The following is a 25,148-nucleotide window of genomic DNA, read 5'->3' as shown; positions in this document are numbered from 1 at the left end:
AGGTTGATGTTGTACTTTGTTCTTCACACTGCCTGAGCTGTCCCAGAAACTGATTTCCACTGATAATCCCTGTGCCCTGTACTTGTCCATGTGTTTTTCAAAGCTAGATTGTACAAGTATCACACTGTCTGTGCTGCCATTTGAGGAGGACCACCACTGCAGCTCTGATTATTGGCACTGGCTTGTTCTATACCTCATGATTTATGACGCAACTGAGTTCCAACAGATTTTTAATTGGTCTTCCAGTATTCTTTTCCATCTTTGTGAAGCCTCATAATCAGATTTGTACACTAGATAGAACAAGGCAAAGAGTCTACAGTTAAGTTCGCAGCTCGATGCTTTAACTAATCTTATGTCGATGACTGGTAAGAAGGTATAGCATTTATACTGTTCACCATCTTGGTTTTTTAGCATGCTAACATTAGTGCTAAACGCAAAGCACAGTTGTTACATGTCCTCTTGGTAGTGATGCTACGTAAAAAAAAAAAAAAAAAGATAGTTAAACAGGAAGGAAAATTTTAAGTCTGAACTAATTTCAACCAACCCATTGGATAGTTGTTGAGACATTTTACTGCAAACCACCAATTTAAACCTTTTGGGGGCACTAGAGGAAAATAATTTCTTACATGAGGACTATTTGTAACAAAACATCTATTCAGTAGTTACATCTAGTTTTACGTTTTCCTATAAGCAAAAGTCAATAGCATTCATTCTCCGTGGATCGTGGGTACCAAAGTGGTGGACCAGTTGACATTGCCATGCGTAGAGCCGTGTCACTACCATGGCTAAAAAAAGCAATGAAGTCGTGAGCTGGCTGGAAAAGAGAGAGAGAGAGAAAAAAAAGAGACACTCAGCAACAAAAATGCAACTTATTAATGTGACACTTTACACACATTTCCCTCTGGTCATCTCCTCCTCTCCCTGCGACTCGGTAATGTGCAGTGATGTCTCGGCGGTGTCCCACGGTGCCTCGCTGACACCGCCATCGCTTGACGCAGCTTCATTTTCTCCAAACACATCCTGCCCCATTGAAAACTCAATGTACCACACAGCGCCGTACAGCTGTGCCGGTATAATGGGGTGCATCTGGAGGGTAACCTTTCAGCCTAATGACATGCAGCTTTACCTGCGCCAAAATGCCACGGCCTTGAACTGCAACGCGCTCCAGACGGGAAATCTTCCACGAGCGAGGCGGGATCTTAACCTTTCCTTTGCCAATTAACCTCCTCTCACATTTCCTTCAGTCATTATTTAATAGAGACAGTGAAAGACAGAAAGTCAAAGAAGGACACATGAGGAGTCAGAGAAGTAGCCTCTCTGGTGCTCTGAATATGGATTTTTTTTTCCTACTCTAAGAAGCAAGACAAATGTATGTAGCATTGTATATATGGACACACAAATCTTTTTTTTGTGTATTTGCATGTTTGTGTGCGTCTCCTCCTGTTGCATGTTGCTGTATTTAGGCCAGAGCAGACACACTTTGGTCCCTCCACCACTGTTAAAACAGCTGTCACTCCATATTCCTCCAGATGGACAGGGCTGTCTGGTGGAATTTAAAGCAACCACCCTGTGATGTGTGAGTAATCAGCCTATTCCTGTCTTAGGTGTGGATGATGGCGCAGACATCCCCAGAGACATGGTGGTGGGAATCTACGAAAGAATACAACAGAGAGAGTTGCGCTCCAACGAAGACCACGTCACCTACGTGTCCAAGGTTGAACAGTCCATCGTAGGCATGAAAACAGTAAGGACGCACGCCAAATATCCTCTTTAAAGATACTGTGGATTCAGTTTTCATGTAATTGTTACAAAAATCACGCACTGAGTTTTGTACACTGACAAAAAGAATGAACGTGATCACACAGACACGTACACTTTTCAGAAGTCCATGCCAAGTCACTCCCTCATTACTCAGGCCTTTATCAGTATCACCTAGCCTTGGTAGCGTTAGTGGAGCACATTTATTACCCATTAAATGTCTCATCAGCAGCTCAATCATTATCTCAGGTCATTACTCCAGCTAGATACATCATTAACTACTGCCATCATTAGACTTCTTTTTTTTTTTTTTTTTTTTAAAGCAGTTTAAGGTTAAAAGACTTCAATGTAGAATTGATGCACATGAGGAGCAAAATGTGTTTGGGCTCAACAGTGGAGTTTCTTTAGCTGAAGGTTTCATATTGATTTTGAATTTTGAATTTCCCTTCTGAATTGAATTTCCCTTCTGGGATAAATAAAGTATTTTTCATTTCATTTCATATTGTATCATTTTTCAGCACATATTCCAAATGAAAGTCTCCAGAATGTGTCTTGCACAGCGACTGCATAACTCCTGGTTTTAGACCTGTTCTAGCAGGCTTTGAATATATCTGAGCTGCTGCTGTCTACGCCCCCTTCAGGAAGGAGACTCTCTCTGCGAATGAGTGTGTGGCTTTGTATTGCTTTTAAGTTTCTCTCTGAGTGACCATTTCACATGAATAATTTGCTGAATTCACATCACAGCTGTGGCACTTAGTTGTGTAGAGTAAATTTGTCAGACAGTGTTGCGTTTATAAAAATCTGTACTTTAGTGATGCTGCACATTAACGTGCTGCTTATCAGTCACTTTTTCCACACTCAATCATTGTCTGACAGCAAAAACACAAAAAAATATGCAAATGAGAACAGCTTAATTGGGAATTTGGCTGCATTAAAATGCAATATTTACAAGCACAGAGAGCAAGAGAGAAGCCAACAGATGTAAACACTGGCTATTCTTGCAGTTTAATCGTAGCCACTGGACTTGCTTGAGTTTCTTCAAGACGTTTCACCTCTCATCCAAGAGGTTTCAATAGTTCTGACTGACTAGGCAGGTGTTCCAGATGCTTCTATCCTTAAAGAAGCCATTAACCCTTGAGTTTCGGTTTCAATTGCTCCTCCCCCTTATTATGCGAGTCGTTAGTGCTCCCCCTGCCACAATGGGGTTCGTTAAGGTCTTTTGTGGCTAGGTTTAAATCTCAGCATTGATGAAGCACCTGGATGACTGAGAATCTTCATAAACACTGGCTGACTTTAGATCAAATCAAAGCACAACAGGCTAAATAAACATACTAATTCACATCCAGTTCTTTTTATTGGCTTCCAGTTTGTCTCAAAGTTTTTCCCGTTTATCAATGTCACTCAGATGCCTGAGACATTTTAGAGTGAGTAGAAGCAGTTCTGCAAAGTCAATAAACGTAGAGGATGGTGAGGCAGCAGCTTTCTCGGAGTGGCTTCACCTGAAAGCAGCAAGCAGTGAGAGGGAAGGATTATGCAAATTTTCAGTTATTGGTTGCTCAGTTTCTACTTAAAAAATGGATGAAATTCTGCCTGGCTTGTACAGCTGGTTGACTTCCTCATATTCTGACAGCTTTTATTTCACACCTCCAAGTTTTTAAAACACACAGAACACAATGAAAATGAATTTTTAACAAATGTGACCTTAAAATGTCAACGTCTGACACGGAAACATTCACGTACTGCTTTGTTACAACTGTGGTAATGCTTTCTGTGCAAAGTTTTTTGTGTTTCAGACTGGACACATTTGAGACAGACACAGAGGCAGAAGTATTTAGCTTTATAATTGACTGATTACACTGATTCATGTGGGAATGTACTGTGTGTGCCCACTCGCAACACTGAAAGGCTTTTTGAAATGTTTGTACAGTTCAGGGAATTCTTTTTTAATCTTATCAGTGCAAAAGGCCTCCCAATCCTTTATTTATGAAATATAGATAAAATATGCAGAGTTTTTTTTTTCCCCCTCACAGACTCTTTGCTATTCAACATCACAAAATATATTGCATCCAAATACAAGAGCCAATTTGAAACATTCCAGCAAAATTGCATTCAGGACCAGACAGATCCATTAAAACAGAATTGTAGAAATAACATCAGAAGTGGTTTGAGGTTTTCAGTCAGTGTGTTCAGGGACAGAAACACTGGTCAATTTAATCAGTCCATTACTGTGGGCCAGACTATAATATTTCTGAACCCACTGACATGAAAAACTGGCATGTTTGCCACCAACGGCAAACTTTTAGGTTACTAAAGGGTTTTGAACTACTGTTTGGCACTGCTGGCCAACACTGACCAACTTGTGACAACATTTTTGGGCAAATTAACATCTTTACTGCAAATCAACCATACATTTTCCACAAAGCTGATTATCTTTGTAACTGCTAATCCAGATATTTGTGGTCTCCAGTGAAAATAGTTGGCAGTGTAACTCAAAAGCCACAGAACAGCCATCCGGGCCTTAATTGAAGTAAGGCAGAATTGCAGAGCATTCAGATTGTCGTGATTTTCACGGCTAAATTAGACATACAACTGGGAGTCATCAGCGTAGAAGTGGTAAGAAACAGCTGTGAAATGGTGAATAACAAGGCCAAGGGGCAACAGATGTAAACTAAACAAAATAAGGCCTAGGATTGATCCCTGTGGGACCCCACATGACATGAGAGCAGAACTTTAAATACTCTAATAAGGAGAATGAAAACCAGCTCAAAGACCTCGTACCTAAGCCAACCCACTTCCGAAGTTTGTTGATGAGAGTCCAGATCCATTAGGATATCACTGATTACTCTCAGCAGGGCTGTTTCTGTAAGATGATGAATACTGTCAACAGTGAACCAGCTAAACATAAACATCATCTTAATGTAATTGTCACTGCTGACTCTTACCATCCCGTCATATAAACAAAAAATAAATGATTTCACGTTTTAATTAATTTCAACTCTAGTCTCCGTTACATCTTGTTAACTCCCCAAATGACATTGACACTGTGACATTGAGAGGATTTCTCCCACCATTATCTTTGGCTTGTGCCTTTAAGTGTCTCTCAGTGATAGATGAGTAGCTACAGGATGACAGAAGGAGTGCTGTCATAGCCAAAACAATGATGGATTGTTGTGACGGGAAGTGACTATTCCTGCCAATGGGAGCTGTCTGCCATAAAAAGAAAGAGACTTAGATAAACTTTCTTTCTTAGAAATGATATCCCAGCAGGTGCCTGAGTGCCTCTGTTGTGGATTATAAATGTATTATCTATTACCTAAGAAGAAGTATGACACTTGAGATTATTTCCTGTATAAATATTTGATGACTTGTAGGTTGTTAAAATACACATTTTGCGTATGATCCAGATGTTTTCTCACTTCAACACTGTTAACATTTCTATAACTACTTGCCAAGACTAACATTTGTGGAATCTTGTTTATACATTGGTAAACTCCTGTCAAACTGTTCGTCTGTAAAAATCCCGCCAGTGCAGCTTTCTGCTTGTTTTTCGTATTTCAAGCTAATGATGCCTTTGCATGTTTGTGACATTAGTGTAATGAGGAAGCAGGCTGGGCTGGAGTCTGTATACCCTGCAGTGGTGAGAGAAGAGCGAGCAGAGAGAGAAACAGACGGCGGCTGTGTGCATTGCAAATCGTTCGCACGGAGCAGAGGGAAGAAAAATTGGAAAACGCGCATACAGAAAACTGAAAAGGAGGCTGCGTCTATTTGTATTTTACCCCCAAAGAGAGATCAATTCCACATCTACCGACAGCCCATCCAACTGCTGTTCGAATTTCTGCAGCGATCGAACACGGAAAGCTGAACGAGACAAGAGTGTGAAGGGGTGACAACACGATTAGATCACTCTCCGAAGGCATGAGCCATTTTTGCAGTGTAATCTGCTTAAACTCGGAAAAGCACTTAAGTCCTAGAGGAGAAGCCAGGCCTCTGCAGCATTTTGTTAAAAAAATATATAAAATCTAAAATCTTTACATTAGCCCTCAAAGCGCAATGCATTGCTGCCACCATCACCTTTGCTAATCCAGTTTGGCCTTGTGTGGGAGCCTGTGACTAAACAGCAAGATGGATGTGGCGAAAAAACTATAACGGGATTTGGCAACAACTCATAAAAGTTTTGTATGAGTGACCTGTGGCAGAACATCCCTTTTAGAGGACTACTACGGTTACTAGAAGCAAGCAGGACAAGCCTCAATGCTGGAGCTGCACAAGTCACAGTAGGGCTTAGCATCTAAATCATGTGCTCAAAACAGGGAGCATACAATAACTTATATTAAGTAAACTTTAAATGCTTCCTTCTGTTTCCCTCCTCTTCAAGAAATCCCATTTTTTTAAATCTGCAACTACAGTCAAAAGACTTTAGATGCAAAGATGGAAACTTGCCCTCATACACACAATACAATGCAAAAACTTGCAAACATTTAATTTTATTCCTTTATAAAACTGAGGTTTTCTTTGTCACATTAAATCAAGTTGATATGTTACTTGCTCTGAAATGTAAAGGAAAACCCTCAAACTTAACATAGACACTTCCCGGAAATATAAACCTGTATTTGTTATCATGTTCTCCTCAATATTTATCAAAATTTTCTCAAAAAGGTAAGTAGCAGGTGTTGCTCAAATTAACATTTTAAAGCTCTCTTAAGTCAGCATTGATGTCAGTAATTTGTCACAGCTTACTCTGTTTATTGGATTGTTTACCCCCCAATGCACCAGCATCTGTTACCTTTTAGCCTCAGAAATTTGTCTTTAAAAAGGTCCCATATCATGAAAATCCATGTCTGTTGTGTTTTGCGGTTGTTAGAAACTTGGAGGTTTAACGTAAAAGCTGTTAAGATATAAAAGATGTTCACGTCTGCCATTCCTCAAGACCCCCACAACTCGATAGCCTCCCAGCTTTACGAGCCAGTAAAACTTTTTACTGAACTGCTATGTTTCAACTGAGGAACCAGTTGTCACTTAGCTCCAACTTTGTATCGCCCTGCCTCCTCACTGCCCGCTGCTTCCAGGTTAACCACTAAGAAAGAGCAGCTGCATCATAATGTACTATGTTTGTTTGCTTTCAAGAGCTGCTTTTGCTAACTGTAAAATGTCTTAGCAATCAACAAAACACACCAAATGTTCCGCTGTTGGCTGCAAGAGTGAACACAAGAATCTTCATGCACTCCCAGCATCTGAGGAACTGAATATCTAGTGGGTTGCTTTATTATTGACACCACAACAACATCCTTTGGGTTCGGGCGTCAGGTAAAGTGGCTTTTTGCCAGTATTAGTTTATAGCGTATGTCCACAGGTCAGAGTTTTGTGGAAGCTGTAACGCTGAGGGATAATCAGTGATGGCTGGAGCTGTCATAGTGAATAAAACCAATAAACAGGGACTGGATGGGTGCTTATGTCACATTCAACCTTGTTTACTTCTCCCCTGCTCTCTGCTCTCACATTTTCTGCATTTTAATTCAGCCCAATTTCCAAAAAGCTGTTCACATTTACATATTATTCTGCTTCTGTTGTCAGACAACAAAACAAGGGTGGAATAGTGGCTAAAAAAGCAGCCCATTTAGACTAAGTATCCACCAGCAGTCACACTTTAGACTTTTACCTATCCAAAGATGTCGCCTCCCATCCGAAGGTGTCGCCCTGATTGCAGTGGATGGGCTTGTGTGGCCTGATGATCCCCAGAGCTATATCAGGAAGGTTCAACTATGCTGGGCAGGTCAGGGGTGAAGGTCCAGACTAGATGACATTGACATCCCCACCTATGTGTCAAATGGGTTTGTGTAGGGCTAACAACCCTACCTGTAAAAAAGACAGGTTACAGGAGCATTGACGACAACCAACCACATCCACCTGGGCAAGGAAGGGTCTCCATCCCAGAGACACATGACGTGAAAGCCAAAAGGAAGCTGCGAGGCTGACTCCCCATCTGACACCCAGGACAACAACAAGAGTAGCCACATGGAACATCAGGACAATGTATGAAGGTCGTCGATGGCCTATGCTCCATGGGGGCAATGGGCTAAAGATGTCACACTGCACTGCTAAACTGCTGATTTTATAAACGCAAAATTGTTTGGCAAACTCGCCATACATGTGAGTTAAAGAACAGGACTAAAACCAGGAGTTATACAGTCGTGGGGAAATGAACCATCTTTACAGTGTTTTGAGCTGAAAAATTGAAAGACGCATGGGAACATGTGAGACTTCCATTACAACTTTAAGGCCTCCCAGTTTGCATGTTTTCTCTGCTTTTGCTTGGGGATTTTCTTCATCTGGTCTTTTTAATTATACTGAAGCCTCTCAGGAGTAATATACTCGGAATGATTTAATTTGTAACTCTTCTTGGATGTCTGTTCCTTCGTCTTCAGGTTCTTTCCGTCCCTCACAGAAGACTAGTGTGCTGTAGTCGACTTTTTGAGGTGACAGATGTCAACAAGGCCCAAAAACAGGCAGCACACCAGAGAGAAGTCTTCCTCTTCAACGATCTCATTGTGGTAAGCCTTCTACCGTCATTAAATTGACTATCGTAATGAGAGATTCGGTGTAACAATTCGTACTCGTCTTTGTTGTATTCGTGTTTACAGTGCCTTTTAAACCACCCTCAAATGGTTGTTTGTGCTGCACACTGTCAAGCTTTAAAGCTGCTTATTTTGTTGTGACAGCTGCAATGCACCATCACCTACTTCGACTGTGAGCCATTTCTCAAGGCTCCTCTTTTATGTTGTTTCATAACTCAGGCCTCTCCAGCCAGTGTTTTTTTTTAATAGGAGATAGTCGCAAATGCAGCATTGCAGTGCATCCATAAGCATAGATCTGTCCCCAACAGAGCAGCTTTAAAGGTCAGTGATAAAGTTGTGTTTCGCTTCAGCCACAGAACAGATAAGATAGAAAGTTGTGTAGACTGGGGAATTACAACAGGTTTCATGTTGGACATGATTAAAGTTCTCATTTGGTGCCACATGGGGGTTACCTGTCCAAAGTACTGCTTTAAATACTCTCATGATTATGTCAAATGTCAAGTGTTGTTCTCAATCCTCACAGCAAACAAAACAGGGCAGCCATTTTTTCCTCCTGTTTTTCCAAAGCATTGAAAGTAATTGGTCGCTGCAGGAAAGGAGGTTAAAGGGCCGATTTGAAGATAAGTCATCTTCCATTATCACAGTGCGATATTGTTCATTTGGCTCCAAAAGTTAGCGGTGCGTCATATTCCAGAGGGACGCATCTCTCCTGACAGCTTTGAAAGTGGGGCCGGAAATTGTCTTTGAAAAATTTTAACTGCGGAATAAAAACGACGGGGACTTTTCTTTGAATTTGGCCTCTGTTCTATCAGCTTGAACGCGTCAAGAAGTGTTTAAAGCGCCAAAGTGATGTATTGGCTTAATACGCCTTGCCTGGCAAATTATGCCCCACAGTCGCTCTGCAAAACAGATTTGCCTCATCTTTCTCTATCTGGAAGGTCATTCAGTAAAAAAAAGCTCCATAACAGCTCGAATACATCCTGATATAAGCTCGCCAAGGTGTTGTTTTTTCATACAAATTAGAGCGCCGGCGCACAATCTGAAACACTTTGAAGGTTGTAGTGTACATTAATATTGACTATCCGCTCTTGGAATGTATTTTAAATTGTCAAATAGTTTGTTCCCTCTGAGTTCTCTTTGAGGTTCTTCTGTGGCATGAAAATCTCCGTGACAATCGACAAGATTTATAAAGTCTCGAGAACACGGAACAAATTGATTTAAGGGGGCGCTCCTGTCATTCGCTACTGTAACTCTGGTTTTGCGGTTTTATTTCCGCAGATCCTGAAGCTTTGTCCAAAGAAGAAGAGTTCTGCAGCCTACACTTTCTGCAAAGCCATGGGCCTACTTGGCATGCAGTTCCACCTTTTTGAGAATGAATGTAAGTCACAGTGTCTTTACTGTAAACTGCTGGAATGAAAAAAATCACCACATCTTATGTCATAATCAGACTTCCGTATCTTATTGCTTAGTTTCGTTCCTGCAAAATTGTGTGATCTTTCAAGAAATTCTCCAAAATACGAGTTTGTACTTCAAACCGACCCCTAGAATCCTTTTTTATACTCTTCATACCTGAACACCCGGTAATATCTTGCTAATGCAGCTTATATTTTCTTTTCACTTGCGGCTCATCGGCTTAATGTCCTCCCTGCTCCACAGACTACCCTCATGGAATCACCATCCTCTCCCCGTTTGGCTCAGACAAGAAGCAGGTCCTCAACTTCTGCGCCCAAAGTGCTGAGGAGCTGCTCAAGTTCGTAGAAGACCTGAAGGAGTCGATCGCGGAGGTGTCGGAGATGGAGCAGATACGTATCGAGTGTGAGTAAAAACAATAATAATAAAAAAACATTGATAAACTCTTTACAACATGTTCTCATTTAGTGCTCATCATTAGCCACGTCTTTGAGGACACCTTCTACGGTCTTCTTTAATAAAGCAGGCTGGGAGTGTGAACCCGGTGCTACCAAATGTAGATTATAGGGTGTCAGATTCTATATTGTTGGATGTTTAGGGTATGTGTGACCGAAAGAAAGCCAAAAGACTCTGCATATACTTTAGATTTAGTTGTTACTCCTTGAAATGGTGTCAAGGTCTTCACTGTGGGTCAATCATCACATTTTTAGAAATATTTCTGCTTGACCGTCTCTGATTTGCCTGGAATTTTTATAGCATAAATAGTGGATATCAATAAAGATATCTGTGATATTTTAGACTGATATATTCATCACTTTCTGAGATTTCTTTGGTTTTCTGTTGACCCACTTTCAGTCTGAAATTTGGGACTCTGTTTCAACAACAATATGTCAGGAACTGTTGAAGATAAACTCCTGAAATAGACACTGACATTTCTCATTGATTCAGATTCTGCAATATTGGACAAGTAGATCCAATAATCTCTTGTCATGGATGAATTGAATTATCAAAAAGAAGAGAACAAAAAACAAACAAACGTTGAAATGGTCATGAAAAGTCCCATCTTTACGTTAAAACATTTATATTGCAGAAGTCAAATATTGATATTTTATTAACCATATGTGGTTGAATGTCAAATGAGATAAAACAAAACAGAGAATGCTTTTTATTATGAAAACTTGGTCATCAAAAAAGAATTTATTTTTGCTGAGCATAACCGACTGAGCAGGTACGAGAAGCTGTACCACAAAAACAAAAGATATTGCTCGATAGGCTGATCCAAGTTCTAGAGTTTCAAAATGGTTTATTTCCACCCATGCAACAAAAGAAGGGTCAACACCCTATTGCATTTGGCACCAAATCAATAAGCTCATATCTTGGAGAGTTTTCTGGATTCGTCACTACTCTGAGTGAGAATCAGAAGATCCTCAGATCAGAGTCTGAAATCATCTCCTTGATCTTCACCATCATCATCATCTTATGTGTAAACTTGCAGTTGGCGTTCCATCTGTGTGTCACACAAACTGATGTTGTCTTTTGTGTCTTTTGGTGCACTGCAGCTCCAACAGACTGCAGGAGGCCAGTAAAGTGGAGGTGAAAATAGGCCAGTGTTCCTCAAAGCGGCCAGGCGTCTGACTTGTTTGGGCTTGTGTGCATACGATATTCTCTCGGCATTCAGACTTACGCTTGCATGTGCTTAGACACACATGGAATAGTATCTGGAGCCCGGCTCCTGCCAGTGGGCATCAAAGAGAGCATCCCTGCTGGGATTCGATGCAACTGCCTCACCCTTCACAGAGAGGGAGGGCCTGCAGAGGCAACAAAATATGGAGACAGCCAGGGCTTGACAAAAGGAAGTTATTTCTCTCTGTACAGCTGTGCAAAGGATAGACATTCACCTCGCATGAAAACACACAAAAACCAATGCACACGTGTGAATAAGAATGAAAGTCAGGGTGCGTTTATTATATTCGCAAAGACAACAAACATTTTCTGATGTGCAAGATGAACATTTTTAAAATGTGGAACAAGAAAGAGCTGGCACCTGCAGACAAACACCACATCTTTCCTCCTCGGAGGGCTTCGTTTTGTTAGCACATCAGTAAACAGGCCCGCGGCAAACTCACTTATGTTTGGGCTTCCTCTCTTTGAAATGGGAAATAGTTCATTTATGTGGAGATGGATCTTTCCAGCACATGGCTGTATTTAATGAGGAAAATTTATGATGGAATTGATTATCCGCATTCAACTTCCAACTCTCTCTTTACCAGCAGAGAAAGTAACAATTCATAGAGTTCACTGTTGATGTTTTCTTCTCTACAGTCAATATGTCAGTGATTACTGTCGTCTGTAGGCCTGATTTTAATCATGAAGGATTTCCCTGTTAGGCATATAATATATTAACCCTCTTAACCCCAACATCCATGTTTAAATGGCATGCAGTCTTTTAAAACATCATGAAACTGACTGCATTTATCAGAGCCAGAAACACAGCAGATTTTTAACTTTCCGTGTGTGACTGATCTGTGATGTGATGCTTTGTTGGAAAGTTTAACCAAATCTAAGCCTAACGTATTTCATCGAAGTCACTTTATTCTACATGTCGTACTTAAATTTTCACCAAAAATAAAGCATTTGGAACAACTACATTCTGTTAAAAACGAAAAATATTCCAGTGCTTGGCGCAACTATTAAGCCATTAGCGACTCTTCTGCGACCAACAGTAATTCAGCAACAATTCTGGCACTTTTTTTTTTTTAACTGGGTTGAACTGTGGGTTGTGTACACACAGAGCAGATGTAATATGAAAGTAATTAAAATTGGAAGCAGTATAATTTCTAAAGTCTGTAAAGTCACCTTTTTTTCTCTCTTTTTTTTAAAATCAGCATCTACAAAAACCCACAGGTGTTGGAACTTGTAAAAAAGTGTTGTATTATGTAATTTAATTATATATAAAAATGGAATTTTTTAAAACTTTTCAAACCTCAGCAAATATTGTTGATATAGTTTATGACTGGATACTCAATTCTTCATATATGTTGATTTTCTGAAACTAACAGTGGTTTTATTAATTAGTGCCAAAACACAGAATTATAACGTCTCAGCAAATTATCGGGAAAATATAAAGAAATCGAGACGTGTAAAATAAAGTTACCCTGAAACATTTACAGAACAGTTTCACCTTCAGTTTCATCTCATCTTTTCTTTCAAACTACAAAACAGGACGTTTTCCTTTTAGTTCCTCTCAGATTTGCAGGATGCAGATTTGAAGGACACGCTGTTCCGCACCCTTAAAGTCTCACCTGGCAGCTCGGTATTTCAGCATCAGAATTAGAATGCAGTGTGGTGTTGGAGACAAAACAACATTTAGTCATCGTGATTGGAAATGACATGCAATTACCATCAAGTGTGAAGTTTAATTAGAGAGATGGAGAGTCATGTTTTGAGCTTGGAGAGGAGAGTGGGAGGCAGCGTGTGTGGGTTATGTGCACACACACACACTTCTGATGGAGAGAAACATGCCGCTTAATGCTGTCGCTCTTACCCGCCGCCATCCACCAGTTTTATCTGCTTCTCTTTGCTCGCTGTCACGGTGATTATGAGGATGATCATTTTTGTTTTCTGTTCTCGGCAGGGGAGCTGGAGAAGCAGCAGGGGGCCAAGACGCACTCGGTAAAGAACAACGGCACACAGCTCGAGCTGCGCGGCAAGCAGGGCTCCCCATCAGGTGTGTGAGCGCTGCTGCTTCTTAAAAACCCCAGTGCAGAGAACCCCGTCCCGCTGCTGTTTTTATGAATTGATCGACTGCAAAAAGGACAACATTCATATTTGTAAGAAGGAAGGTGCTGCCTGCGGAGTTTTATCTAAAGCATTGGATTATTTCAGGTTTGTGTTGGTGCACTTTTCGTTAAGCGGCGCCTCCTTTCATTAGTAGGCCTGCGAAGCTTTCACTTTGTCATAGATGATTTGTCATTCAAAATCTATCCTCATTTTTTTAAAACAATGTGTTCCTGATTTCGCAGAGGTGAATAAAAGCAGGCTTCTCATTTCAACTGTAACTAGTAGATTTTAATGTTTGCTTAGGTTACTACTAGTTGGCTAGAAACTGTCTCCATTTTAAATAAAGGAACATGTAAATAGGTTCTAAATGTGCACTTGCTAAAAAAAAAAATCAAGCTGGATTCTTTGAGCTCATTTCTTATTTGAAAACAATAACAACAAAAATTACACAATCCGTCATACTGTCTCCACTGGATTATGGATCATGTGCTCATGTTGCTGCCTCGGTCCTGAAGCCGCTATAGGCTGCCTGCCACGGTGCTGTTTGATTCACTGCATAGACAGCCATCCAGCTCATCACTGGGAGTTATGTATAGAAGATTGGATGATCTTCTAGAGGGCATCTGCACACATACGTGATAATTAACATCTGTAGCTGATCCTGAACATCAGAGGACAGGAATGCTCATCAGACCAACTCAGAGCTGGGGACTTCTACCAGTAATTGATTAAACCTCTTAATACTCATCTACATGTATGAAAGTTCCAGATTTAGAATTTTTTCCCCTTTAAAATAACGGTCTTAAAATGACTTAGACTCTAAACTCTAAACTGTTGCTTCTTCTATAATATACAGATCTATCAAGTCCCCTCAAAGCAACTCTGGGCTTCACATTGGCAGGTTGTAATTCAGCTACACATATTCAAACCACAAATTGATTCTGACCAAGAATAATGATACAGAAAGTCCCACCCTGCAGGTTGACAGGATTGGTTTCTCAGGTTTGATATCCCAGGAAGTCTCAATCTGAGACTGTCCTTGGTACGCTACAGTTTCAAGGTGAAAATGCTCAGCCATGGTGTTGACTGCTTATTTCGCTCATGATATTGTCCTCCAGTATATAAAAGTATATGGATAGTATATGCATTACTGGATGGTGTGTTTAAAGCTTTACTGATATGTTTGTTTATGGTTATTGTTCTGAGTTGATTTCCATCACTGATCTTGCTCAATCTAGATCACAGCAATAGAGACCTTAAGCAGAAAAAAATAAAGCTTCCTACACACATCATATTGTAATAAAGGCTGTACATTCTTGCAAATGGGTCTGACTATTTGCTGGAGAGCAACTTCTCCAAACCCAGTAAAAACTGATCTGTATGTGGAACCAACTCCACATTGGCAAACCTGATAACATTTGCACTTTATCTTACAGAAAATATGCTGTTTATTCCTTAATTTGCGTTGCCTAGTTATAAATGCTAAGCAGTGACTGGGAAAAAAAATCACTATTTGAGGATATGGGTTTAGCAGATGGTCAATAACAACAACAACAAAAGCCCTCTCTTCATCAAGTAAACATAATGCATTTAACTGTGCATTTTCTTCCAAAAGTTCAATCTTTAACTCGTCATCTTTCCTTCGAAATGATTCCAAATCTATTTCATGTCCCTACACGTTTAATGCCTCCTTAAAACAACATTAGCGTTTAACACAGACATTTTGCTGCCACCTTTTTTTCCCCCCTCTTTCCTTTTTTATTTCCCCCAACCTTCAGGAAACCAGGAGGTAGATGACAGAAGCGGACACAACACGGTAGAGGTAAGTGCTTAGCGATAGGTCCGTGTACCAAACAGCAGGTAAGTCAGTGCAGTCAGAGTCAGCGCAGTGTGTCAGTATTCAGGTAGGATGAGATGGGACAGAACCTCAGGATTAGTCATATCTTTAGGACTAAGGGGCGTCAAGCAAGCGTGGGTGACGAGTGCGTGAGAGAACGAATGCTTCTGGGTAAAGAGCTGCGGGCATGTGAGGTAACCCAATCAAACTAAAATATTAGATAAAAGCACTCCTTTGTCATCCCAAAATTAAAGATGGAGGTTTGGGGAAATGAACACAAGCACAGGTTCTCCTCGCGCTGAAAAATGCATCAGACTCACAGGCTTAAATATTATCTGTGAGCCTTAAAAGAAATAGGTTGTAATTAGTTTCACAAGCTCGGGCAGAAATTGTGACTCCTTTGGGGGCTTTAGAGGAAAAAAAAAGAGAAGGCGGCCATTTCTAAAAGTAGCTGGGGACATGTGTGGAATACATAGTGTGTGTGTGAGTGTGTGCCCACATTCAGCACAGAGACCTTAATTAACACAGCAACATGCAGGCGGAGAAATTTAACGCTCGTTTGACCCCAGAGTCGTCACCTCCCCACTCCTTGCCAGAACTCCTGGAGGTGGAGGAGGGGGGAAGAACTTCTCGTGCGTACATTTCGTGCAAGCAAGAGAGCAAGCTGAACTACAGTACCGTCGGGGCTTCGCAATTACCAGCCCGGAGGCTTCAGATGACCTTTTCTGAGTTGCTTTTTTTTTTGTGGCTGTGGAGTTTAGGGCAGGAGCGCCAAACACACAGGGTCAATCTGACATTCAGTGGCTGTTTGAATTCCACACGGCGCATTGGTGATACGCGAGGTTGTAAATCTTCGCTCAGGTGCCGCTTTGAGGAGAAGTAATTACATGTATGTCACACCGAAAGGCATCATTTTCATATCCGTAAATGCCTGTCGAGCGATTAATCACAGCAGAGCAGACGTGCACTAAGGACTTTTTTAGTGCATCATTTAGGGGCTCCCTCAGCAGCCTTTGGGTTCTTATAACAGGAAGCTATGATCAACGTCATTCTCTTGCACCATTCAATCTAATTAAAAATTCTCCTTTCTACCTGCAATATATCTTTATAATTTAAACCCAAAATCGGAATTTTCTTAAGGGTTGACTTGAGGGCATTTCCCTCTCCAGATTTTTTTCCTCCCCAATGTTTGCACCTCAGGCCAGTCTTCATGCTTGTCTGAGCTACCTTCACCAGCCATCTTCCCCTCTGCCACGCAGCCTACAGTAAATGTCAGGGGCTGGTGGGGAGCCGCTAGCTGTCGAAACACATTTATCTCAGAAACCAGGAGGGAGAAATCTTTGCTCATACTAGAGGCAACAATCTAAGGGTACTAAATCTCAAGACGAGCTTCGGAGATTTGATAAGTAAGGTGTTGAGATTCTAATGTTACCGTCTGCCTCAGAGCAGTGACAATAAGCCGCTCTGTCTGTGTTTCAAAATGGCTGGTTAGTTGTGAGGAAATTGGAGACGGCCGAGGTAATTTACATGTCCCTATCCTTTTTAAGAATGCGGATTTTGTCCCCGACAGTTTGAGAGTTTCAGTTTGATTCACCGTGAGCTGACAGCAATTAAAATTTGTAGGCAACAGGCAATTATTACCGAAGGGAATTTGTCCTGGGTTTCATCTCCCAGGCTACGCAGAGCCTACACGCTACCCACTGATTAGTGGAGTTTGCGTGTTTTTGTGGTAGAAGTTTAAAAAAAAAAATCATTTAGCCTCATCTGTGTTCATATTCAGCTAATACATTTTGACAAAGACAGAACAGTGCTTGGACAAAAAAAATGGAAGCAGAAGCACAGAACAGAAAGGAGCACATGGGTTTTTGACATAAAAAACAAAGCCAAACACAAAGTCAGGCCATTGTCACTGGTGAGAAAGGCTGACAAACAGAGAGTGGTCCAACCAGTCACCCTTTTAAGCCCCGCCAGCTTCTCTCCAGGTGCAGCCAATGCAGCTAATGATCCACCCACTGTGTCCACCAGCTTCACAGGGCAAAGTGGGCGATCTCGTCATAGCAAAGTCATGTCAGCTGGATCACAGCTTGGCTTCTCAGTCCAAATCGTGTCACCAAAAACAATAAAAAATCATGAGATTCAAGTGCTACAGCGCAAAAATAAAACTGAGGAGAGCTACAACCAACTGTTAGTTTGATAGAAGTTTAATGTGCTACGTTTCTCTGAATAATTAATCAGTTGTTTTGTCTGTAAATGTCAAAAAAAATAGTGAAAGGGTGGCCATCTTCCATGATGGTGATACACACATAATATGGCAATCTTCACAGTGCGGCCATCGGTTTTTAACTCACGTGTTTGGTGAGTTTTTTCAACAATGTTTATGAAAGTAGTAGTTTAGCCGTGAAAATGGCTCTGAAGCGGCTGTTGGTTTACATGTAGTCGTAATGGGCTGTGTTTCATTCACTATTCCATACTGGATGTGTTGTCTGACAACAGAAACAGAAAAATATTTAAATGAGAATAGTTATATTGGGAATTCAGATTAGATGTTTCCTTCTTCCAACACACCTGATTCAAATGATCAGCTCATCATCAAGCTCTGCAGAAGCCTGATAACGATCCTGATCATTTGAATCAGGTGTGTTGGAAGAGGGAAACATCGAAAACGTGCAGGCTTGCGGCCCTCGAGGACCGGAGTTCGACACCCCTGATAGACTCAGCGGACAGTGCAGGACAGTTTGGCTGAGACGACTATTGGTTTATGTCGCAAAGTTCAGTAAAAATCTTACTGGCTTATAAATCTGGGAGGCTATCTAGTTGTGAAGGAATGGCAGAAGAAAGCGTCTTTACACAACCACAATAAAACACAATAAAACAGGATTTTCAATGTATAGGACCTTTGATATCCCACCACTGGATGGTCCATCAAAGATCAACGCGTTACCAATAAACAAAAGGCTAAAGTTGAACTAACAGTAAGCTTGTCCAATTAACTGTTGATAGCTTGAACTTAGCCTTGCATTGACAGACCTGCCTACACAGTGCTGCGTCGGCGCTGGAAAATAGTTGGAAATCAATATTAACAAACAAGTTAACTAGCCTCTCTATGACGTTGCTTTTAATGATGGAAATACAACAAAGACAACAGAGCTCACCAGGGCCACTTTCTTCTAGCGTCTCTAGAACCATGTTGCCTATTGTTGAATCTGCGTTTTTATCCGCTCGTTTGACTACATGCAGCTCAGACGTGTTGAAAGTGACGCATAAATCTTACAAGCTCTGACTTTGTAAGAATGTGACGTAACTGTTCCAGCAAAGTGACCACGGTGCCCACTGAGACATGAAGATGACATGTTCAGATTAATGGAAAGGAGAGGCGGCTTTAGAAATCGAACTTTTGAAAGGCACCAGAAAGTCAGTGAAATCCTCCTTTCTGCGTCTGATGTGCTCCAGAGCGCAGCGATACTGTACTTTAGATGTATGTGCAAAGTCGTCAAGGAGACATGGCGGTTGACGGATTGAAAAAGGAGCAAATGTTAATGGAGTTCTTTCACACGGCTGCTGTAAGTGAATGGGAGAACACTGCTGTAAGCCCTTTCCTACCTCAGATACTTCACATTAAAGGTCTGTTATATTGCAGGAAAATTACCATTGACCTTATTCACACAGTCCCCATTCTGAAGAGTTTTGGTGGGAAATTATGTTCTGACTGACACACCTACTGTTTAGCGGACATAAAGTTGATGTAAAGGGAAGATTTTTTGGTGCAGCGGTCTAAGGAACAACCTTGACCGCTTTAGGGTGCAGAGTTAGCAACATTCCAGTACATCCTGATGGTTTGTACTGCATTAACCAGCTAGCTAGCAGAAAAGAAATGAAAAAACAAGACTTTTTTTGATATACTCTTGCAAGAACCAATCAATGGATAAGCTTAATTTATTGGAATTGGTTTCAAAAAAATTCTGAAATGAGCACAAAGTGTTAGAATGCAGACATCAGACATTAACCAAAAAGACATTTCTACTTTGGATCAATATTCACCGATAATCTAAATCTTAAATAAGCATAGAAACACTAATTGCATATTTTTCCACATTAGCTTCTTCCACCAAACACAACATGCATTTCAGTCTGTGCTCATTCCATGAATTTTGATGATATCTTTGTTTTGAGAGACGCAACTTAGGAGATGTGACGCGATTCCTAAAATAGGCTACATGGAAAAAAAGAAGAAGAGAGATACAGTAAAGGAACAGAGAGAACAGGAAGAACACTGAGGCAAGGAAGCTGTCTGCAGGAAACAGAGAGTTGAAACAAATGTGACATCTGGAGCTTTGCATTCTAAAATGACTGTTGCCTGTGGACGTCTGTGGTTGTCAGTCTGCTCACTTCCTCTCCTCCTCTTCTTCCACCTCTACCCTCTTCTTCGTATAACCTCCGTCTATGTTCAGGCTACCTCGACTACCCCCCTCCCCCCTTCTTCCTCCTCCTCGTGTCCGCTGTCCCCATAGTGCCACACAGTGGTTTGGAAGGGAGACACAGGGGCCCTCAGTGTCCCCTTTGGAACCACCGGGCCCCTTCTGTAGCATCGTTCCGATCCACATCCCCCACCACCACCACCACCACTGTTCTCCTGACCCCGGTCACACACTGGTGTTCCCAGCATCTACACTATTCCCGGTACCTGTGGGGGTGGAGGGAGGGGAGTGTACAGTACTCACAATGATTTGACACCTCCACCGACCCTGATAACACCTGAGCCCCCACGCATGCCCTGTGTGTGTGCGTGTGTGTGTGTGTGTGTGCGTATGCTGTGCGTTCACCAACCACCCCCCCACCAAAAAAAAAAAAAAAGAAAAAAAGAGGGCTTGACGGATTGTAGAGGAGGAACCAGTTTTATAACATTTGATGCTGTTCTCTTGGCTGTTTTCTAAACTAGGTGTCAATTCACAACAGGCTTCAGACGTACCAGCTCAGCAGCAGCAGCAGCAGCAGCACGGCTCGGAGTCCCGAGAGCGTGGCCCTTCTTAACCACCGGGGAGAGCTGCTGTTCCAGCAGGGGCCCCCGGGCCTTACCCAGGGGCCGGCGCCTCCGCCTCAGCACCCGCAGCTGCAGTCAGCGGCGAGCACCCCCGCCCACCATCTCCCCCTCCAGCAGCACCACCAGTCCACCGTCAGCATGGCCGATCTGCGGCCCGAGACGCTCATCCAGTGTCAGCAGATCGTCAAGGTCATCATGCTCGACAACAGCAGCCACGGGCGCATGGAGGCCTTCCTCAGCCAAACGCCCACACACCACCACTACCAGCACCACCACCACCACCACAGCCACCACCAGCTTAGTCAGTCCGCCATGTCCACCCCGGTCCGCTCCCCGGACGGCTCCCACGGCAACGACGGCCACCAGCCCCCGCTGCCTCCTCCGCCTCCCCCTTACAACCACCCGCATCAGTATATACCCCCGGACCCCCGCCTCGGTCTACACCGGACCCCAAGTGGCTCTCGGAGCATGGTGTAAATAAATAAATGAGTATCCTTCCCCTGAAACACCAACACACGCTTCCACGTCAACCCCCAGCCCCTCTCTACCTATTTAACAGTACATAATGTACATATATACATACAGATGAAAGAGCTATAATGAAAAAATAAAATCCCACTTATATGCATATATTTAAGGAAAAAATAAAACAAAAAAAATCAAGGTTTTAAAAGCGATAAGGAGAAATAAAGTGCATATATAAAGTTTTACTTGATTCCACATGTATTTTGAAATATTACGTAGTTTTAACAAATTTCTATAACTTTTTGTCAGTTTTAACTCTTCTCGAGAAAAACTCACAGATATTCAGTTTGCGGATGGATTCCTCGTAGTTCCAGTATTCAACAACAACAGAAATACATGAATCCCTCAAACTGTTTTCCCAGTAATGGATGGACACACTCCAAGGACCTTCTGCTTCTGTTCGCTTTTATCATCCCAAACCTCATGCCTACTGTGCTGTATGTGCACATGCGTGCATAGTTGACACTTAACTGAAAACGTGTGCCAAAATACATATGCCTCCACTAAACAATGACTCCTTTGCACTTGACTAAACGCTAGGGCTAGAAGAAAAGGAAAAAAATGAAGAAAAAAAAAAAAACAACCTCCTCCTTTGCTTTGAGAAAAAAAAAGTCCTTTCAGGCTTCTCCCTCAAGGAGCACAAAAAATGAATAGCAAAACTGATATTTCATGAAAACCTATCTACTCATTTGCGCTGTTGCTGATTTATTTATGTGATGGAGGGCCTTCTCTCTTCTTGTCTGCTCCCCGGGATTTCCAAAAAAAAAAAAAAAAAGCAAAATGACAACCTCCGATAAGCTGTATTTGTCATCTGCTCCTCTGTTGCGTTGTGGCTCTCTATCATCAGAAAACACTCTCACTCAATTGTCACTCTCCATACATCAAAACCACAGTGAAGAATGACAGGAACCAAAGGCAACCAATCACAACGGATTGCTGCCAAACCAAAAAAAAAAAAACAACAACAAAAGAAAAAAAAAAAAGTCAGCCCAGGATGCTTCTGATGATTGTTGTTTGTCTCTTCATGTTTAATATTGCTAAGGCTTCCCAGGAATCCGTGGCCACTTTTATCTGCTGATGAAAGGAAAGTTTTTTTCATATTTCCAAATGGTCCGAGCGTCTCTTGAACTTTTCTAAAAAACAAAAAAACAAAACACTCCGGCATTCACGTGTAATATATGTAACGACACACTGTGCTGTCATCTGTTGTTTCTCAAAAATGCTTCTTGGCTTTTTCAGGAAAAAGAAAATCGCCGTGAAATTTCCATGAAGACGCTTCTGCTACGAAAACAGTTAAATGTCGAGATCTGTGTTTATTTTAATTTGCCACTGTGTGTGTGTGTGTGTGTGTGTGTGTGTGTGTGTGTGTGTGTGTCGGTGGATAACTGCAGGACTGAATCCGCCCACAAAAAAAACATCCAGACACTGTCCCTTTATGTCGACTCCCAGGTTTGGTTTCAGATCCTTGTGACTGTTTTTTCTCCTCTCTCTCTTAACCTTTCAGTCTGACATTTTCAAAAAGGCAAAAACTACACGGCTTATATTGCAAATGCTGGCATTAATGGTATTGTTTGTGCTGTTGGCTATCCTGCTTTTTAAATGAGAATGGGACAAAAAGAATGCATTATCTGATCTCTTTCTATTTCACCTCAGCCTAGATTGTAAATACCACATCGGAGCAGTGTCAGAAAGGACAAGCAAGCCACCTTTAGCCCCTTTCCAATAAGCTATCGCCCCCGTCACGCGTCCTTCATTCTGAAATAGGTCAGCCCCGTCCCCACGACGCGTCCATCTTTTAAACATAAGCCCCCCCACCAGGTAGTGCGGGATGGATGTTAGGTTAACTCCGCTCCCCATCTGACCTCCATCTGTCTGATTTGTTGATTTATAATCATGGAGCCACTGCAGGGAGGTCTCTATCTCATCTTTCTGTCCTTTTCCACTTAGGATTTCACCCCGAGAAACAGACAGAGGTTGCGGGAAAAGCAAAAAAAAAAGCAGGCTATTGTCGTGTGGCAGAGATGATGTGAGTGCTCCATGTGTGGCCCGATCACCAGTAGCATCGCGACAAATCCATCCTCCCTCTCCCTGTTTCATCCCCCCCCCAGTAATGGCTTTTGTTATTATTTCACAACACAAAAGAGAAGAAATTAGCACTTTCAAATTGACGATAATTAGTTTGAACGCTTTCACCGGCTGCAAAACAAACTTTTTGAGGGTTGTGTAATAAATTTTAGCAGATCACGAGTTCTATTATTATTATTATTATTATGTTGGTTGATGATGATGATTGCTCATTGATTTGTTTAAATCCGATATAATGTGATTGATTTTATGCATGACATCAGTTTGAAGGCCTATTTGAATCCCGAAAGTCTTGAATTTATTGTGCATGACTGACCTCGCTGTGAGCACACGAGTGGGAAAAGAAGGTTTGTGTTGGAACTAAAAGAATATATATATTATAAATGATTTTTTTTTATGATGGCAAACACCCTTTCAAACACAAAATGTATATTTGGGAAGATATGTTTCTGTGCCTCGCGGCAAATTCGATGCCTCTTTCATGGCCATTTGTTTTGTTTTTATGTCTTTTGTGTTTTCGGGGACAGATATACGCTGCGTGTGCAATAAACACGAGGCGCACCGAGAATCGTGGCTTTGCGAGGAAACTAATGTAGCATTTTTAGGAGTGTAGCGAATGACGCAGAAGCGCAGTGGAAGCTACCTTTCATGAAGAAACTCACAAAAAGGGCTCTGCCATACCAGTGCACTGCTTCATGAATGACGTGTGGATCTCGTGTGGCTCTTCAACACTGTGTTTGCTCATACTAGTATAAAAGAAATTCAAAGAGTGGACATATATAGGACTAGACAGGCGGGGAAACTGAGTGTAACAGATATGAACCATCGCCTCCCTCAGTTGGCTTTGAATCCCTCTCTACCTGTCTTTGCAGTATATCAACATGCAATTAAAGATGATTTAAGTCTATTCAACACAGTGGTTTGCTTCGGTTATTGGGTGTAATGGCAACATTTCGAAGCCACAATCAGTCAGTATTTTTTTGTTATTGTTTTCACTGCACCAGAAATCAAAATCAATGCAATTGATCAACAATAGACGGAACAATGGATCACAAGATTAGCTGTATGTGAAAGAGCTGCTTGCAATAACAAACACCGAAACACTCCACATTCAGCTCAGAGACCAAAGAGCTCATTACTTGGGTTTGGTCTCGCCGTTTGCAACAGTGGGGGGTTGTTTTCAGTCAAAAAAGCTGAAAAATCCCACTGTGCGCTACCTGCCCGGCACAAAATGGTGCACAGTGTTAAAGGTGTAACAACAACATGTCACTCACAAACTGGTGGGGAGCACATGGGAAGTCAATGTTGGGCCTGGTCTCCATCGTGGATGTGTTGCTCCATGTCTGCAGGAAACAGGAAACCTTAAAGAGCTAATTAAGGTTTAATTGCATCCCAGGTCCACCTGAAAACACACCTGACACTGATGGCGTAGGATCATGGAGTCACCTGTATATGACCACAGCAAGGTGAGGAGCTGAACCACTAGAGGTCAACAACAGGTGCTGTGTTTAACCCTGACATACGGTTCATGTTTTCTGCCTTCACAGTGTGGTTCAGGTCAATTTTGATCATACTAGGAAGAATTCCTGTCAAGAATTCCCTCACAGTAAGTGTCTATACCACATTTTAAACTACAGATCTATTTAGAATGTCTAAATAGCCTATTAATAAATATAAAAAGAGAACACACATCAAACATGGCCTGTACAGCTTTACAGTTTCAAGATTTCCTAAAACCACCATTTTCCATTATTTGACCCACACTGCTAGATCTAAATCCTCAGTGTACAGAAATGTGTAGCACCTGTACAAAGGTATAACATTTTTAAATCTTACTTTTTGTGTATTTTGGGTCACTTTAGGAGAAGTCATCAAATTTCAGGCTAAAAGAATGACATTTAGGGTTTTTTAACTGCTGTCAAATGTCAAAATAGGTCCAATTTGACCCAAAACAGTATGCAAGGGTTAAATCTTGTTGCCCCAAAGGAGCCAAAAAGAACTTTATTGGCCTGAGAAGCTTTTTATTGCTTGCTGAAATATAGAACTTCATATACATGTAGATGCTGCACTAACCAGGCCAATTTGGTAAAGCAATTTAAAGGAGTTCACTTAGACTTCAGGCATTGGGATTTAAAACCAACAG

At 41.6% G+C, this 25,148-nt stretch overlaps 1 protein-coding gene across 1 annotated transcript in view; it reads left to right on the top strand.

The window, feature by feature from the left end:
- Positions 1 to 20,872, top strand: part of LOC103365404 (IQ motif and SEC7 domain-containing protein 3-like) — a gene marked incomplete at its 5' end in the record, with an annotated part of 37,578 nt that extends 16,706 nt beyond the window's left edge. The window contains 7 exons of the mRNA XM_008292832.1: positions 1,605 to 1,744; positions 8,181 to 8,306; positions 9,609 to 9,708; positions 9,987 to 10,145; positions 13,375 to 13,467; positions 15,299 to 15,342; positions 20,294 to 20,872. Of these exons, the coding sequence (XP_008291054.1) occupies positions 1,605 to 1,744; positions 8,181 to 8,306; positions 9,609 to 9,708; positions 9,987 to 10,145; positions 13,375 to 13,467; positions 15,299 to 15,342; positions 20,294 to 20,872 (1,241 nt within the window). The remainder of the gene's footprint in view (positions 1 to 1,604; positions 1,745 to 8,180; positions 8,307 to 9,608; positions 9,709 to 9,986; positions 10,146 to 13,374; positions 13,468 to 15,298; positions 15,343 to 20,293) is intronic.
- Between the last annotated feature and the right edge of the window lie 4,276 nt (positions 20,873 to 25,148).

This window comes from Stegastes partitus, unplaced genomic scaffold (genome assembly GCF_000690725.1).
Source record: "Stegastes partitus isolate 25-593 unplaced genomic scaffold, Stegastes_partitus-1.0.2 Scaffold836, whole genome shotgun sequence".
Classification (NCBI taxonomy): Eukaryota; Metazoa; Chordata; class Actinopteri; family Pomacentridae; genus Stegastes; species Stegastes partitus.
This window is presented reverse-complemented; position numbering and strand designations above follow the sequence as displayed.